We start from the raw sequence: 16,521 nt of genomic DNA, 5'->3' as shown, positions 1-16,521 counted from the left end.
CAATTTATCTTTTATATTATATCTAATTAGCGAGGTTTAATGTTTTCGTATACATAGCTACAATCTTAGTATATCACAGTTTTTTCCTTCAGGAAGATCATTAGGTAGAAAGCACAAGTGCTGCAAGGAATTATCGAAAGGTGGCATGCTTTGCCACAAACAATGATGAATGCTAAAATAACTACAGCATTCAAAAGGGTGCAGGGTATTTACTTAAAGAGAGACAATGTAACTGAATATTGGACAACGGTGAAAAAATGAGGCTATTGAAATTCAACATTCCAAGAGTGGCCCAAATTCAGTGTGCACAAGGCAAGCTGAATAGCTCCCTTCTACCTGCAAATTTGTATTTCATGAAGGCCTCAATTTTAACTACCTCCCACCTGGTTGCCATGGATTGGAGGAAGGGTTACAGGGAGAAGGCTGGGGAGTGGCATTAGGTGCATTGCTCATTTGGAGAGCCAACACAAACACGAACAGTCAAATGGCCTCCTTCTGTGCTGTAACAATCCTACCTGTGTATCCTTCTATTCCTTACTCCCTCATGCACTTAGCTAGTTCCCCCTCAAATACATTTGCCTTAACGACCCCATCTGGTAGAGAGTTCCTGATTCTAGCCACTCTCTGAGTAAAGAACTGAAGATAATGAATGAGGCTGAGAACTAAGAGGCAATAGACAGAAAAGATCAGGATGCATCCAACCAATCGGAAGCCTCTGGTCTACCAGGTGGATGTCCCTTGACCCCTACCTAACTTGCTGACCTCAACCCAGTCGGGGCTTCAAAATTAGAACTCAAAAGTGTTCTGGTGAAACGTCATCAGCCTGAAACATCACCTCTGCTTCTCCCTCCACATATTCCAGAATTGTCAACAACAACAGCACCCTACACCCACTGTCACAGTCTCTCCTCAGCATCGTACCAAACTAAAGCCTTTGTGTTTGATCAGAAGAAAATCTTTGATATCCTGTTTTGGAAACAATCCCTTTGTCGGAAACCTGCTGCATGTTTTAAATTATTCAACACCTGTAGACAACCTCAGACAGCTCCCTGTAAGAAAAGGTGCTTGGGTTAAAAAGCACCTGTTGACATTTGTTAGCACACACAATATTGACTCTGAGAAGAGTTCTGCAAAATTGGCATTGGCATTGGCATTGTGCGTTGCCTTAGCAATAAATTCCAGGAATGAATCCTGAGGGGTCATAAAACCAAATCATTTTTTTCCTTTAGGAACAATGGGCAAGAGCCATGGTAAATGCAGCAGCAGATGTGTTAGAATTTTGTATGTGGGCTTTTTAATACTCAGTTCGTTAAAATGTTATTTCTGTCAACTGAGGTTATACTTGAGATTCATTCTTTGCAAACTCTTGAGTGGGACTGAGAACTATTTACATTCAAATGGAAACAATGAGCTGATCTTCGAAGAACTGAGTGGGAGGAAATCCCATCAGCATTCACACACCATAGTTGTGAAGATTATCATTCTTGTGTCTATTCTCTCCCCAGCATAAAGTTCGGAATCAAATGCACTACTGTATCACTGCCAACTGCAGTAGACTGATGGAATTAGACTACATTTAATTCATAACACTACCCAGCTGAAACAGAAGGAAATAATCATCAGTCCATAAAGGAGCAATGGTCATTATTTTGTAATCAAATCCATGTTGCTATACAATAATCATTTGCATTTATGTAGCGTCTTTAACGTAGAAAAAAACAGCAGATGGCTAATCAGATAAAACTTGACACCATGTGAGATATTAAGAGAAGTGACCGAAGACTTGGTCAAATGGTTGGGTTTTAATCAGGGTCTTAAAGATGGAGGTGGAGAGGTAGTGAGATTGAGGGAGGGAATTCCACAATGCAGGGGCTGAAGGCATGGCAGCTAATGATGGGGCAAAGGGAGAAAGGATTCCCAAGAGGCCAGAGTCAGAGGAACACAGGCTTCTCAGAGAGTTGTAGAGCTGGAAAAGATACAGAGGTAGAGAGGGCATGAAGTGATTTAAACATGAGGACATTTGCTGGCATTGTAAATGTTTCCCTCTCCTTAGATATTGACTGCCTCACTTTCAAAACTGCCATATTCTCACACCCTCTTCTCAAAAAGCCACCTTTGAGCCCTCTGCAAACTGATACCCCATCTCCCCTATGCTACTTTTCCCCTTTGCACTTGCCCATCAAGCAAACTCCTCCCCATCTGTTGGAAAATCATACGCACAGTCACCTGATACTTTCATTGCTTGTTTCCAACAGACAAGGCTTCTAGTCAGATGCACACAGTTAGAAAATTACTTCTAACTTGTTAAGCCCAGTCAAGTACTCATAACAGTAAAATTTCATAATGATACATCTAAGCCATATTCTCTAGCCTTTGGAAATTCAAGGCATTAGTTGAGCAGTCCAGTGGATCATACAGAGGCAAGAGAAGGCTTTCTTCATAGTTCCCTATGCTTCTACATTTATGACATTTTCATCAGTTATGCCTCATAATTTTTGAGAGGTGTTTATTAATGAATTATGCGCTTGAGAAAATTTTTACCAATTTCGAAAAGTTTGCTTTTTGCTGAAATTCCTTGGTGGCCTTAACAGTGTGGACAGACTGAAATATATGGAGTGTGCAATGCATTTGATCAGATTGGCATTGAAAGCAAACATAACATGAGCCTCTCCATCTCCACTATAACCTCCAGTGGACAGTGCAAGGCACTTTTAACATGATGAGCTTTTGGTTCAGGCTATTCCTCACAGCAGCGGGAGTTTAGTTTGCCTAAAAATATGCCAATGCAGCAATAATCCCTTTAAGCTTTAACCCTTCCTTGTCAAAGGCCAGTCAAAGGTTGAGATGTATATCTTTTAAAATCAAATTAAGCACTCTCAATAGCACAGTTACAAGGTTCATCGTCCAGAACCTTTTAGCTCAATAGAAAAAATTTTGCAGGGCGCTACCTTTTGAACTTCAATGTGTCCATGACCAACTAAATATCAAAAAGTAAGTGTCTTCCCTGCTGCTTCCTCCTGTTGTGGTACTCTCGGCCACCATGTTCCCGGATACACTCTGCTCCTCACTCCCAAACAGATCCCTGGTGGTTCCTTGCTGGTGAACCCAGCTCTTACCTGACACGAAGCTGTCCGTTTGCTCTTGAGAGTAGACTTCCCAGGTCCCAGTGTTGGCAGCGATCCCAATGCCGCGGCCTCCTGCTGCATTCCACCAGTGAGCCGAACATCTGAGTTGGGGAAGAAAGTGGTGGCTGGTCAGTGGACAGGAGCAGATGTTCTGGCAGTAGGAGGTCGTCGGCTGGCACCAAGTGAAGCTTCATCAGCAAGAAGCTAAGTGCAGACAGAGGGAAGGAGGGGAAGCTCTGGGATGGAGAAGGCCTAAACTTTCCTTGTGGAGTCCAGAAGAGTACTCCCATTCCTCCTGGCCTGACAAGGAAAGCAAAAAAAGCTTACCTTTGGTGGCCTCTTCTGCTCCCGAAACCTCCTCTTGCTCTCTTCACCTAGCAGTTTCCCTATTTAGGCCATAATGTTATTAGAGCCTGACTGGCTCTGACAACTAAAGGACTATATCAGAGACGGGTCTTTGCCACCTGCTGAGTTGAGCACATTAACATTAGGATTGGCACAAAGCAGGCAGGAAATTGGTGGATAAGTCATTTTAACTGCACACAGTCCAGTTTTTGTCAGGCATGTGGGGTTATTATCACCCTGATGAATTTCATCCAATATAACTGTTTATTGAAGACAATTTATAGGCCATATTTATCATTAGTGAGCTTGCACATGAGCAAGGGAGAGACCTCATCCTGACTGAAACACAGTCAGAGTGAGTGTGGGTATTGGCAATTTGGTGCACAGTAGGAACTTGGTGCAGAGGGGAAGAGGTGCTCTTTGCATTTTTTCTTTGCTATCCAACTTCTTAAATCTTCAGAGGGTGGTCTTGCCCCACTGTAGCAGTAGAGGCTACAGGGGAGAGAAATGACTGGTAAGTAGTGGGTAAGATTGGGTAAGTATTTACTACTTTTATCGCTTATAGTTTAAGGCCTTTTTGTGGTTTATAGTTTGTATATTCTAAAGTAACGAGGATCAGGAAAGAAGGGCCCTAGAGTAATTGATTTAATAGGTTTAATTTAAAGGGATAAGTCATGGCAGGAGAGCTCAAAGCAGTGGCATGCTCCTCGTGCTCCATGTGGGAAGCCAGGAAAATTTCCAGTGCCCGGGACCAGCATGTGTGCAGGAAGTGTATCCAGCTGCAGCTCCTGGAAGCTCGGGTTTCAGAGCTGGAATAGCGGCTGGAGACACTGTGGAGCATCCGCGAGTCTGAGAGCATCGTGGATAGCACGTTTAGAGAGGTGGTCACACCACAGGTGAAGGGACTTGAGGAAGGAAGGGACTGGGTGACCACCAGGCAGTCCAAGAGAAACAGGCAGGTAGTTCAGGAGTCTCCTGGGGTCCCGCTCGCAAATCGGTATTCCATTTTGGAGGCTATGAGGGCACTGGTTCCTCCAGGGAGTGCAGACAGAGCCAAGCTTCTGGCACCACAAGCAGCCTGTCTGTACAGGAGGGGAGGAAGAGAGGAAGGGCAATAGTAATAGGGGATTCTATAGTCAGAGGAACAGATAGGCGCTACTGTAGCCGTCAACATGACTCCAGGATGGTGTGTTGCCTCCCTGGTGCCAGGGTCCGGGACGTCACTGAATGGCTGCAGGGCATTCTGAAGGGGGAGGGTGATAAGACAGAGGTCATGGTACATGTTGGTACCAATGACATAGGTAGAAAGAGGGATGAGGTCATGCATTCAGGGAGTTAGGCAGTAAACTAAAAAGCAGGACCTCTCGGGTTGTAATCTCTGGATTACTCCCAGTGCCACATGCTAGTGAGCTCAGAAATAGGAGAATAGCACAGATGAATACATGGCTTAAGAGTTGGTGCAGGAGGGAGGGTTTTAGATTCCTGGATCACTGGGACCGTTTCTGGGGAAGGTGGGACCTGTACAAACGGGACAGTCTACATCTGAACCAGAGCGAGACTAACATCCTTGCGGGCGGGTTTGCTCCTGCTGTTGGGAGGAGTTTAAACTAATTCGGCACGGGGAGGGAACACAGAATAGGGACACATCATAATACAGTAAAACAATCAAGTCAGAGGTAGTACAGCTGCATTAAGTTTCAAGGGAGTAAGGCAAGGCTGGATGGCCTCTACTTTAATGCCAGGAGTATTACAGCTAAAATGGATGACTTAATGGTGAGGATTGACACGTGGAATTGTGATATAGTAGCCATCACTGAGACGTGGTTGAGGGAAGGGCAGGACTGGCAGCTCAAAATTCTGGGATATAGAATCTTCAGGCGAGACTGGGGAGGGGGTAAAAGAGGAGGAGGCATTGCATTATTAGTTAAGGAGTCAGTTACTGCAGTAAGGAGAGATGATATATTGGAGGGGGCATCGAATGAAGCTTTGTGGGTAGAGCTTAGGAATAAAAAAGGGGCAGCCACATTGTTAGGTGTTTATTATAAACCCCCAGATAGTCAGCGGGAAATTGAGGAGCAAATATGTGCACAATTCGCGGAGGTGTGTAAAAACAATAACAATAGGGTAATTATATTAGGAGATTTCAACGTTTTCAACATTAATTGGGATAGACATAGTGTTAAGGGCTTGGATGGAGCAGATTTCTTAAAATGTGAACAGGAGAACTTTTTAGGTCAATATGTAGAGGGTCCAACAAGGGACGGCGCAGTGCTAGACCTAATTCTGGGGAATGAAGCCAGACAGGTGGCTGAGGTGGTGGTGGGGGAGCATTTTAGTGATAGCGACAACAACATGGTACAATTTAAGCTTGTTATGGACAAAGAAATAGACAAGTTGCAAAAAAAATGTTTTGGATTGGGAGAGAGTGGATTTTAGTAAAATAAGGCAGAATCTGGCCAAGGTAGACTGGGAACAGCTACTTGTGGGGAAATCTACAGAAGGGCAGTGGGGGGCGTTCAAAAAGGAAATGGGGAGGGTACAGGCTCAACATGTTCCCTCTAGAGTGATAGGAAGGAGTAACAAGCCCAAAGGACCATGGATGACCAAAGATATTCAGGATACGATGAGAAGGAAAAGAGAGGCTTTTAGCAGGTACAAGGGAAGCAAATCAGCGGAGGCATTAGTGAATTACAGAAAGTGCAGGGTGGAGCTTAAGAAAGCAATTCGGAGAGCAAATAGGGGATATGAGAAAGCTCTGGCTGGTAAAAGTAGGGAAAATCCCAAGATATTCTATAAGTATATCAATGGGAGGAGGATAACCAGGGAAAGAGTAGGGCCCATAAGGGACCAAGGGGCAATCTATGGGTGGAGCCAGAGGACACCGGTAGAGTGTTGAACGAATACTTCACATCCATCTTCATCCAAGAGAATGAGGATGACGGTACTGAACTCGGGGAGAGAGACTGAGAGGTTATTGAGCAAATTGAGAAAGGGAGTGACAAGGTACTGGAGGTGTTGACAGGCTTAAAAGTGGACAAATCTCCAGGTCCAGATGATTTGTGTCCCAGACTGCTGAGGGTGGCAAGGGAGGATATCTCAGGGGCTCTGACCCGAATTTTTAATTCCTCTCTGGCCACGGGGGAGATGCCAGAGGACTGGAGAACAGCTAATGTGGTTCCGCTATTTAAGAAGGGTTGTAGAGATAAGCCAGGGAACTACAGGCCAGTGAGTCTCATGTCAGTGGTAGGGGAGCTATTGGAGAAAATTCTGAAGGAGAGAATCTATCTCCACTTGGAGAGGCAAGGTTTGATCGGGGATAGTCAGCATGGCTTTGTCAGAGGGAGGCCATGCCCAACAAATTTGATTGAATTTTTTGAGGTGGTGACCAGGTGTGTAGATGAGGGTAGCGCAGTTGATGTAGTTTATATGGATTTCAAGAAAGCCTTTGACAAGGTCTCACACTTAGACAGCATCTTCCAAACTCACGACCACTACCATCTAGAAGGACAAGGGCAGCAGATAGATGGGAACACCACCTGGAAATTCCCCTCCAAGCCACTCAACATCCTGGCTTGGAAAGATATCATTGTTTCTTCACTGTTGCTGGGTCAAAATCCTGGAACTCCCTTCCTAACAGCACTGTGGGTGTACCTACACCACATGGACTGCAGCGGTTCAAGAAGGCAGCTCACCACCACCTTCTGAAGGGAAACTAGGATGGGCAATAAATGCTGGCCCAGCCAGCGAAGCTCACATCCCGTGAATGAATTTTTTAAAAATTAGGTTAGTTGGTTTTGTAACAATGTTAGAAATGAAGGTCCCTTTAAGAGTAAAGAGGGACAAGCTTCAGAATGAATTGAGAGCAGGTGATGCTCATTGAAGCCTGTACTTAAGAGCTGGGTTTTTCCCTGGTAGGGGGTGGGGTTTTTGCTTTTGGACAGGGAAAGGATTCAGAAGGGAAGAGTGGAAAGTGGTATTAATACTGAGCTATAGTTTAACAATAAAACAGTAGTGATTCACAGAATGTCTTCTGCTGCCTTATTTGGTAAGTGGATATCTTGGATGCAATCAGATGTATAAGATGTTGCAATTATTATGAGATTTTGGTTTGCTGGTAGATTTTTGGTAGCATTAGCTTCTCGAACCAGGCAACTCACTTATTTCAGGAGGGGGAGAGAGCAGCCTTCAGGCTGTTCCTCTGTTGAAGACTTTCTTGACACTGCCTGTGTCACTTGCAATCTCTCTCAAGTGGCTGGGCAGCCCTGTCTTGAAATACTTCACCTATTGTGTATTTCCGAGAGGTTTTGAGTGTGTCTGTCTGTGGCAGCCATTATTTCAATGTCTGATACTTTGCATTTTTAGTGTTTCTTCCTTAGACAGTTATGAGTTTCAATGGGTGCCTGGTTTGTAGCAAATGTCTCTCTTCACACTTCCCTAAGGGTGATTTATTTGGTGCTCACCTTCACTTTGGAATGTGGCCTTGCGTTTTTAAGCCATTTGCTCTGTATCAGTTCAAATTGCAAAATTTCCAGTCAGTTGAAAGTTGAAAATTGATATTTTCACAAATAAAGGGGCATACCCTCATGACAAGTGTCATATCTGCAATCTTCATATCTCACTTGCAGATGTCCTTGTAGCAGAAGTATGGACACCCAGGAGGACATGACCCAGTGGGCAATTCACTGTACAGAAGGTCTTTGGTTATACAGTTGTCATCCATCCAATGAGTATGGCTGAGCCAGTGCTGATGATGTTGGCTTAGCAATGAGTTTATGCTGATGGAATTAGCATGCTCCATGACCGCTTGAGTTGGTGACCTTGTCCTGCAAAGAGATGCTGAGGGTAGGTCTGAGATAGCAAAGGTGGAAACTGTTCAGCTTTTTCCTCTACCTAGCATATATTGTCTAGGGCTCTCCATTGTAGAGGAGTGCACTGAGGATGCAGGCTTGGTTGAATCACAATTTGTTACTCTGTCAGGTTGCTGGTGTTCCACACTCTCTTACTCAGCTTGGAAATAACAGCTGCAGCTTTTGTGATGCATGTGTTGATTTCAGCATCAAGTGACACATTGCTGGTGATTGTGGAGCCTAGAAATGTGAAGCTATCAACAACGTCCAGCATCACATTGTTCATTCTGATCGATGGTGGTATGGCAACATTCTGGACCATGACATTTGTTTGCTGATGATGGTCAAACCAAACTCTTTCCAGGAGTGAGAGAGTCTTTCCATTTGTCGCTGAAGGTTATCCTCTGTATGAAATGCTAGTGTAGCATTGTAAGCGTACAGCAACTGAATACTTGATGCATCTTTGTCTTGGATCTCAGGCGAGCAAGATTGAACAGCTTTCTGTCAGTTCTGGTATGTAAGTAGACACCAACTGTAGATGACCTAAGATATATGACAGCAGCAAAGAGAAGAATATGCCAGGGTTTGCCGATGCCAGAACATAACCCTGTTTCACCCCACTGCGGATCTCAAAGGGTTGATGTTTCCCAGTTATAGGGGGGGAAAAAAAGCTGACCTTACCCATCATGTTGACTTGGAAAGAGAAGATCACATTGAGCAGGTTCAGCAGGTATGTGCTAGTATCACAAACCATAATATAATGAACAATGATTTCTAGGTTTATAAAATTCCCATCCAAAATTGACGGCCTTGGAAATTGTCAGTGTATAAGTGGTAGTAGCAAAATTGGTTAGCAATCAGGTACCAAATACTGCATCAACCTAAAAGACAATCGAAGCAGACAATTAGTGTTATAAGGTAGGTGTTCAAATGATGATTATGTAGATAAATGCGATTATTCATGTTTGAGTTTCCAAACAAAAACAACTAAGTCTTATAGACAGCTGATATTTCTCTCTTCCTTCAGTCAGATGACTGTAAAATACTTCCAAGTGACTCCTTGTTATCAACTGCATCTCCTGGGTGATACACTCATCAGTTAAATCTCTGCCTGACTCTATTCTCGCTGCCAGCACATAGCACAGACTACAGCCCTCCAAAGTAATGTGGAAAACTATTAAAACCTGCACAAAGTAACCCGCATTAAGAAAATCCCAATAAAATCACATCACAGAGACTACATTTGCTGCAATGTGCCATTGTTAGGAATCTGGAGATGTGTTCTTAATTTATATTTCGGGCAACTTTCAAAGCTTTAGAAGACAGCAGAACTTGAAGCTGTCACTTCCATCAGGATGTGCAGGGGAAATTAAGTTGATTTGAAAAAAAATAGAGGTGCAAGATTTGTATGTAAACACTCTGGAGTTTTGTTTGCATATAATTTTGTTACACGGTTTGAAACATAATGGCTTGCAAGGCTGTAATACAATGCAAATCCAAAGATGCCGCAGAAGTGTATTTCTATAGTGACAAGTGTTTTGAAATGCTGTCACATCTGAGTGACAGAGATGTGGTCAAACAAAGCTAGGTGGGGGAGAAAGATGTCCAAATTCCATCACAGCTATGTTGAAGCAGACAGTCCAAGGAAGAAGTCCTTAAAATGTGATTATGAAGAGAATCCTGTTCTGTAAAGAAGTCGTGTCAAAGCAGGGCAATTCAAAGTAGATCAACTCTCCGAACATCTTCAAAATAAAATTAAGATGTTCTGCTTTATCTGCTTTAATGCATGGCTGGGAATATTTTGAGAAAAGTTCAAAAATAGCCAAGGCAGATGATAGAATTGCCTCATTATACTTGGGAAAGAATCTGCATCAAGGGTCAAATTATTCTGTGCCATCTAACTCACATAAATGCTCTATTTCAGCAAAGGAGGCAATCTTACCCAGACTCTAATTTATCACCAAGTCAATTCTTATACCTTGAATTAAGCTCCTTGAATATTAGTGTAGGAGTGCTTAAACAAATTCATTCAAAATTCTTTTACTTGCCATTTAATAGAGAGGCTAACTGATTATTTCAAATAGATCAGCAGCTTCCTTGAAATAGCAGTCAAAGGAATTTCATGCAAGCAATCATATGCTAATACCAACTGAGCCTAATTTCAAGGTATTAATGTGGTAAATCATAAACTAGCTTGGGAAGAGGCTGGAAGAGACCTGGGAGTCATAGTAGACCCAACATTTACCATGCCTGAGCCAATTCAACATCATTCATTAATTAAATATGTCCTATTTTTTTTTGTGCCAATGTGTAGGAACTTGTACTTAACTGTACTGAATGTCCTTTTCCATAGTTCTGCTCACTTCATATAAGGCTTCCATTAGCTACTTAACTGATCCATTAGGCTGCATTGGCCCTCTCACCTAATCTGATCAGTTTGCATTCCAGGACATTTATTTACAACAGCCACCACAAAGCGCATTTAAGTAATATCTTTAATGTAGTAAAACATCTCATGGTGAATCACAGGAACTTTATCAAACAAATTTGACACCAAGCCGCATAAGTACATATTTGGACAAATGATCAGAAAGTTGGTCAAAGAGGTGGTTTTATGTAGCATATCAAAAGAGGAGAGAGAAGTCAAGAGGCAGAGAGGTTTAGGGAAGGAATTCCAGGTCTTGGGGCCGAGCCAGTTGATAGCACCAGCACCAGTGATGGAACAACTAGGATTGGGATATGCAGGAAGCCAGGATTGAAGGAGTACAGAAATCTCGGAGGATCCTAGGGCTGGAGATGGGTACAGAGATAAGGTGGTGCAAGGCCATGGTGGGATTTGAATGCAAAGATGAGATTAGAAACTGTAGGGACCTCAATATCAGTCCCTGGGTTATTGCACTCAGTACAGCTCCCTGGTTTACTCCTTGAACTAATAGCTGCTGACTGGTTCTCTTCCATCCAGCTCCTTATTCACCTTTAGATTTTACCTGGTATATGCACAGCTGTAAGCCTCTGTCGTAGTATTAGTGAAGGCTTTCCAGAGGACTGACACCGTGTGATAAGACTTTCCGGCATTCACTTAGGATGTAAATTTGTCAAAAAGTGTGGGCTGGCAGGCAGATCTGCCTCTTCTGAAACCAAGTGAACTGAGTTATCAAAGTGAGACTAATGGGCCTCTGGTGAGTTAGGTTTATTTACTTTAATTTTTGAAACCAGTTGGCACATTTCCAATCGAATGGGACATTCTCTGTGGCATTAACTCTCAGAATTGCCATCAGCATTTTGTAGATTTTATTTCTACTGCTATTTAACGCCCTCTGATACATAACATCCATAATTTCGAGCATTGTAAGTCTGTCTAGACCTGCCATGAAAATGGTGCCAAAATTTTTACATTTGGTTATAAAACCTTTTATTAAGGTTTTCATATTAGTAGTATCTTATCTTGTAATTATTTAAAATTTGCGTTGCCCTTTTTGACAAAATTACTTCAGAAGGAAACATCAGAAAGTTTGTGTTTTACAAACTCATCTCGTTTTGAGGCTTAATACAAAAAATATTCAGTTTGGCTCCTAAAAATGGTTTTGTTTCCATTAATTCTCCAGGAATGCAGAAAGGGGGCCTGGGCCAGAATTGGCAAATCCTGGCATATTCTGTCAATCATGAAATTGTGTCAAATTAGTGTTTACATTAAAAAGTGACTTGCAGGTATAATCTCTGACATGTTATTGGCTATCTCTTGCTAACAAGGATGATTGTCTTCCGCAAGTCCAAAGATGCCCTGGCAATGTGACAAACAAAACAGAGGACTTTAATAAAGATATAGATTGCTGTGTTCCATTAAATCACGTGCATTGTATAGTGTAATTAGCCTTTTTAAAGTTCAAATATTAATCCAATCACTCAAAATAGATCAAGTTTTGCATATCATTATGAATGATAGTCAAATGACTCACCGATGAATGATACTTGTATATAAACATAGATGAATCATTAATATGAGAAGGTAGGAGGGATTAAATCTGATTTTGGCAGCATTTGTTCAATGGCTCCAATAAAACAGGTAATGCCTCTCTGACATTCAGATGAGATCTGCTCTAAATAACTGCCTTAATTGGTTTTTAGGCAACATGTGATGATCCATTAGAGAACATTTAAAGATGATGTTGAAAGTACAGAGCAGCAGTTAGTGGTCCGTATCACCGCATGCAAGATGTTCCAGGAAAACAGAAAACTATTTCCTTTTTCAAATTGGTTTATTGGAAGAAATTGAGAAATTCTCCTCTTTATATTGGTTTTGTTCTGAAAGATATTGAACGCATTTTGAAGGCATCGAGACAACCTTTCGTTTTCATTTATTTGCTGGAATTAATAACCCAAGGATTTTTTTAAATATCCACAAACACATGCACATACTCATGATTAATAATTATTCACAAAAATCTAGATTTGTCACATAAATCTGACAAAATTACTTGACTTCTATTAGTTATCAATACGATTAAAAGCCATCGCAGAGATGATGTAACGAGAATTGCAAAACGCACCTATATTATGAACTCCAGGTAACCATGGGCTAAGAACAGTAACACTCATCACATCTTACTCTCAAAAACAAAGAAAAATACAAAGTGTTACCCAAGGATATGCAAAACCTGCTCTGCATTTGCTAGATTCAACTACATGTATTTGTATTTTAACCTGAAGAAATGAATCATTAAAAAGAGTCAAAACTTGCATGTAGTACAAAAAATGAATAAGAAAGATGAAGGCAAGATTAATAACAGATCATAGCACCTAACTGGAGATGGCAGTGAAGATAGAGAAATAACAAATAGGGAGGATATGTGGGTTGGTATTGCACACTGAATGGACCAGTCTCATTGCCTTGCTGTTCAAGGTAGAAAACAACTCACCTGGTAAGTGAAATTATCCAGCATTCAGCATAGAAACAAAAGTGTACTGGTTATATTTTTATCTCAACAATTGCTCAGGAAGAGAGAGAACCATGGAACAGGTAGCCTTCAGTATTTGTACCAGAGTGGACAACATAAGATCATGTACAAAAAAAAACAGCCTCGCAGCAATAAAATGTACCTGTGTCTTTCAGGAGTTTGCTGATGCAGTATTCCAGATGGTCACAGAGAAATTCAAAGAGCTGACAGACAATTTGACCTCCTCACATGCGCGGCATAAGGTGCTGGCAGGAATCGTAATGACAAGAGGTAAGGAAAGTCTAAACCCTGCGGATTATGTTTCCTTAATACAAAATGTGGTATCCTGGAGAATTCTTCCTTTTTTTTCCTTTTAGTATAAACTGCTTAATGTGTTTTTATTGTCTAGTCTATTTTCTGAAAACCTGTTTAGACTTGAAGAATATACTACTCCTTTTCAGCTAGCTGTGGAGCCTTGAAGAATTATTTTAACATTTCATAGCTGTGGCATGCTCTAAACAATTGTAGTTGTCTGAATTATCAAACGCTGCTCAAATATTTTATGTAAGTTATCTTTTAGCTGAACCGAGTTATGGTTTTAGGTTCCTTTAGATTATCTCTGGCAAACATCTAAATTCACAAGCAACAAATACAGTTCCTCGAGATTAGCCCAGAATTTGCTGGAAAAATAATGATGCGTGTATTAATGCACATGCCATTATTAGTGTGCAAATCGTCCAGCAATTTGTGGCAAGGAGTTGCCAATTTAGCTACCCCTGAGTGAGACAAGAGATAAACAGATTTTCTTTCATTGTCCATAGTCAATTGTAAGGTTGCCAACCCTTCAGAATTGGCTTAGAGTCTCCAGGAATTGGAGATCAATCTCCAGGTCACTGCACTGTGCAACCCTGGAGAAAAATCATCGGGACATTAAAAAAGGTTTTTTTTTGTCATTTTCTTTGAACAATTTTCTTTACCAGATATAAAAATATTGCAAATGGGGTTGAAGAAAGAATGTTTGGCTGACTGTCAAGTATCACCCAATTGGGTAATGAGTCTTTGTTTTCCAATTGGCTTAGGAAGGCAGTGTGTCACAAGGATGGATATGTTGGATGACTAATGGCTGGAGCGGTGCAAGGGGTGGGGGAGGGGCAAGTCATGTGATCAAACCTCCAGGATACATTTAATCACAGTTGGCAACCCTATCAGTCAGTCACCTATAAATTCAAGCAAGTGATATAAATTTGCATTGCTGAGCACATATCCCATAATTTCCAAGACATGGAATCAACCTCTAGATCCTCGGATGATGATTTCTCTACTGTATTAATACTGAGTCCCTGAGTTCTGGTAAATCCTTGCCTTGATAAGGGATTTACATAAATCAAAAAGTTGAATGAGAATGTGGAAGTTTGATCTGATTTGCTTGTTTATTTTTAGCTTTCAGTACTTTATCTGTAATATTTAATGATATGCTACCAGTTTGCTTTTCACTGCAAATTTCTTATGTTAATACAATCAGTGTCATTCTTGATCAGTCTGGAAATGAAGAAACAGATACCAAAGTTGGATGGCATATAGTGCCACAACACTCTAGTCTAGTCAGAGACCAGTGAAGTTCATAGAAAGACATAAATAGGTTTGAAATTGCGGATGATCCCAAAATAGTAAATATTCTGAATGAATTCTTCCTCCAAATATTCACAAGGAAGACATGAGCAAGATGCTTCTAAACAAAGCCACCCTAAGGAAAATCAATGTGTTTTTTTAAATATATAAATGAGGTGGCTAATATTGTGCCCTTCTTCAAAAAGGGTGACAAAACAGACACAGGCAACACAAACCCATTAACCTACCTTTCTAGTATAGCATAATGGAATCAATTATCAGATCTAAACCTGTACAGGATCACATGTACACCAATAACCTAATTAACAGCAGTCAGCCTGGAATCAGAAGGAGAAAATGCTGCCTGCCTAATCTGTGACTAGTCCTGTCAAACAGTGTGCCTTGACTTCCACAAGTTCCACATGAAAGTACACTAAACTCAAAGATCTGAAGATTCAAGGCAAGCCTTAGAAATGGCTAAGGATACCTGAAGATTGGAAAACAGTGGGTGTTCATTGGAGGAATTTTGTTGGAGTGGGGATTTAATACTGTATGGGCTACCTCAAGGCAGAGTCCTGGGGCCACTGTTGTATCTAACTTGCATAAAAGACTTGGATTCAGAAGCTTAATGCAAAATGGCCAAATTTTCAAATGATACCAATACTGAGGGGCAGCGGAATCAGAGGAGGCAGCTCAGAAATTACAAAATGAGTTGGCGAATGTATGCAGGTGGGAAGCATAATTGCAGACGAAAGTGCTACACACATAAAGGATGTACCTCATGAATTGAAAGATAGATGCAGAGAAGATGCTTCCACTTGAGAAGGAGACCAAAGTTAGAGGCCACACAGAAGATAATCACCATGAAATTAAATAAAGAATTCAGGAGAAATTTCTTTACAGAGTGATTAGAATGTGGAACTAGCTACCGCAAGGAAAAGCTGAGGAGAAAAACAGAGATGCATTTAATAGGAGTCTAGATAAGCATAAGGAGGAGGAAAGAAATAGAAGGTTATACTGATAGGGTTAGAGGAAGTGAGGTAGAAAGAGGCTCATATGGAGCAACTGTGACATATATAAGATTATTAACAGTTTAGAAAAATGTTAACCCAGAATCATTACTTTCAGTTAAAAGGTGGGAGTAAAATTAGGGGGCAGAGAATGTGACAAAGAATTTCCTGATGCCAGTCTGAAAATTACCTTTCACTAATTGGAACTTCTGCTCCCTCATTACACTCCCACACTTTCATCTAAAGTAATGATTCCTGGGTTTTTGCCTCTGCTCTCCTACCTGGAAGTTTATGCTGTAAGGAAATTTGTCAATCTGAGGTAGGCAGATGAATTACATTTCACGTGGGAGTCAAATAAAAGAGGCATGGAGTATGCATTTTATATGCCGTGTCTATTGACATAAGAAAAATCTGTGACCATGTTAGAAGTCAAAATGTACTATCGAATGATACTGAGAACTAAAGAGTGAGTTAAAGTTCCTTTAGATGAAGCATAAATCAACAGATTCTATCCCGGAGGCTATAAATGAGAAAACAATGTCTTTGTTTTTGTAGACTCGTAGGCTCTTTGACAGAAGATGAATTTTATTTCCCTCAGCGCTGAATTACTCGATGGATTTTGAACCTGCATGCTTGCATTTTCCCTTTGACG

The 16,521-nt window shown here is 41.3% G+C and overlaps 1 protein-coding gene across 1 annotated transcript in view; it reads left to right on the top strand.

The window, feature by feature from the left end:
- adarb2 (adenosine deaminase RNA specific B2 (inactive)) overlaps positions 1-16,521 on the top strand; it is a 386,995-nt gene that overhangs the window by 176,566 nt on the left and 193,908 nt on the right. Inside the window, exon 4 of the mRNA XM_078535348.1 lies at positions 13,428-13,542. Coding sequence (XP_078391474.1) covers positions 13,428-13,542 — 115 coding nt within the window. The remainder of the gene's footprint in view (positions 1-13,427; positions 13,543-16,521) is intronic.

This window comes from Cetorhinus maximus, chromosome 3, assembly GCF_964194155.1.
Source record: "Cetorhinus maximus chromosome 3, sCetMax3.hap1.1, whole genome shotgun sequence".
Taxonomy (NCBI): Eukaryota; Metazoa; Chordata; class Chondrichthyes; order Lamniformes; family Cetorhinidae; genus Cetorhinus; species Cetorhinus maximus.
This window is presented reverse-complemented; position numbering and strand designations above follow the sequence as displayed.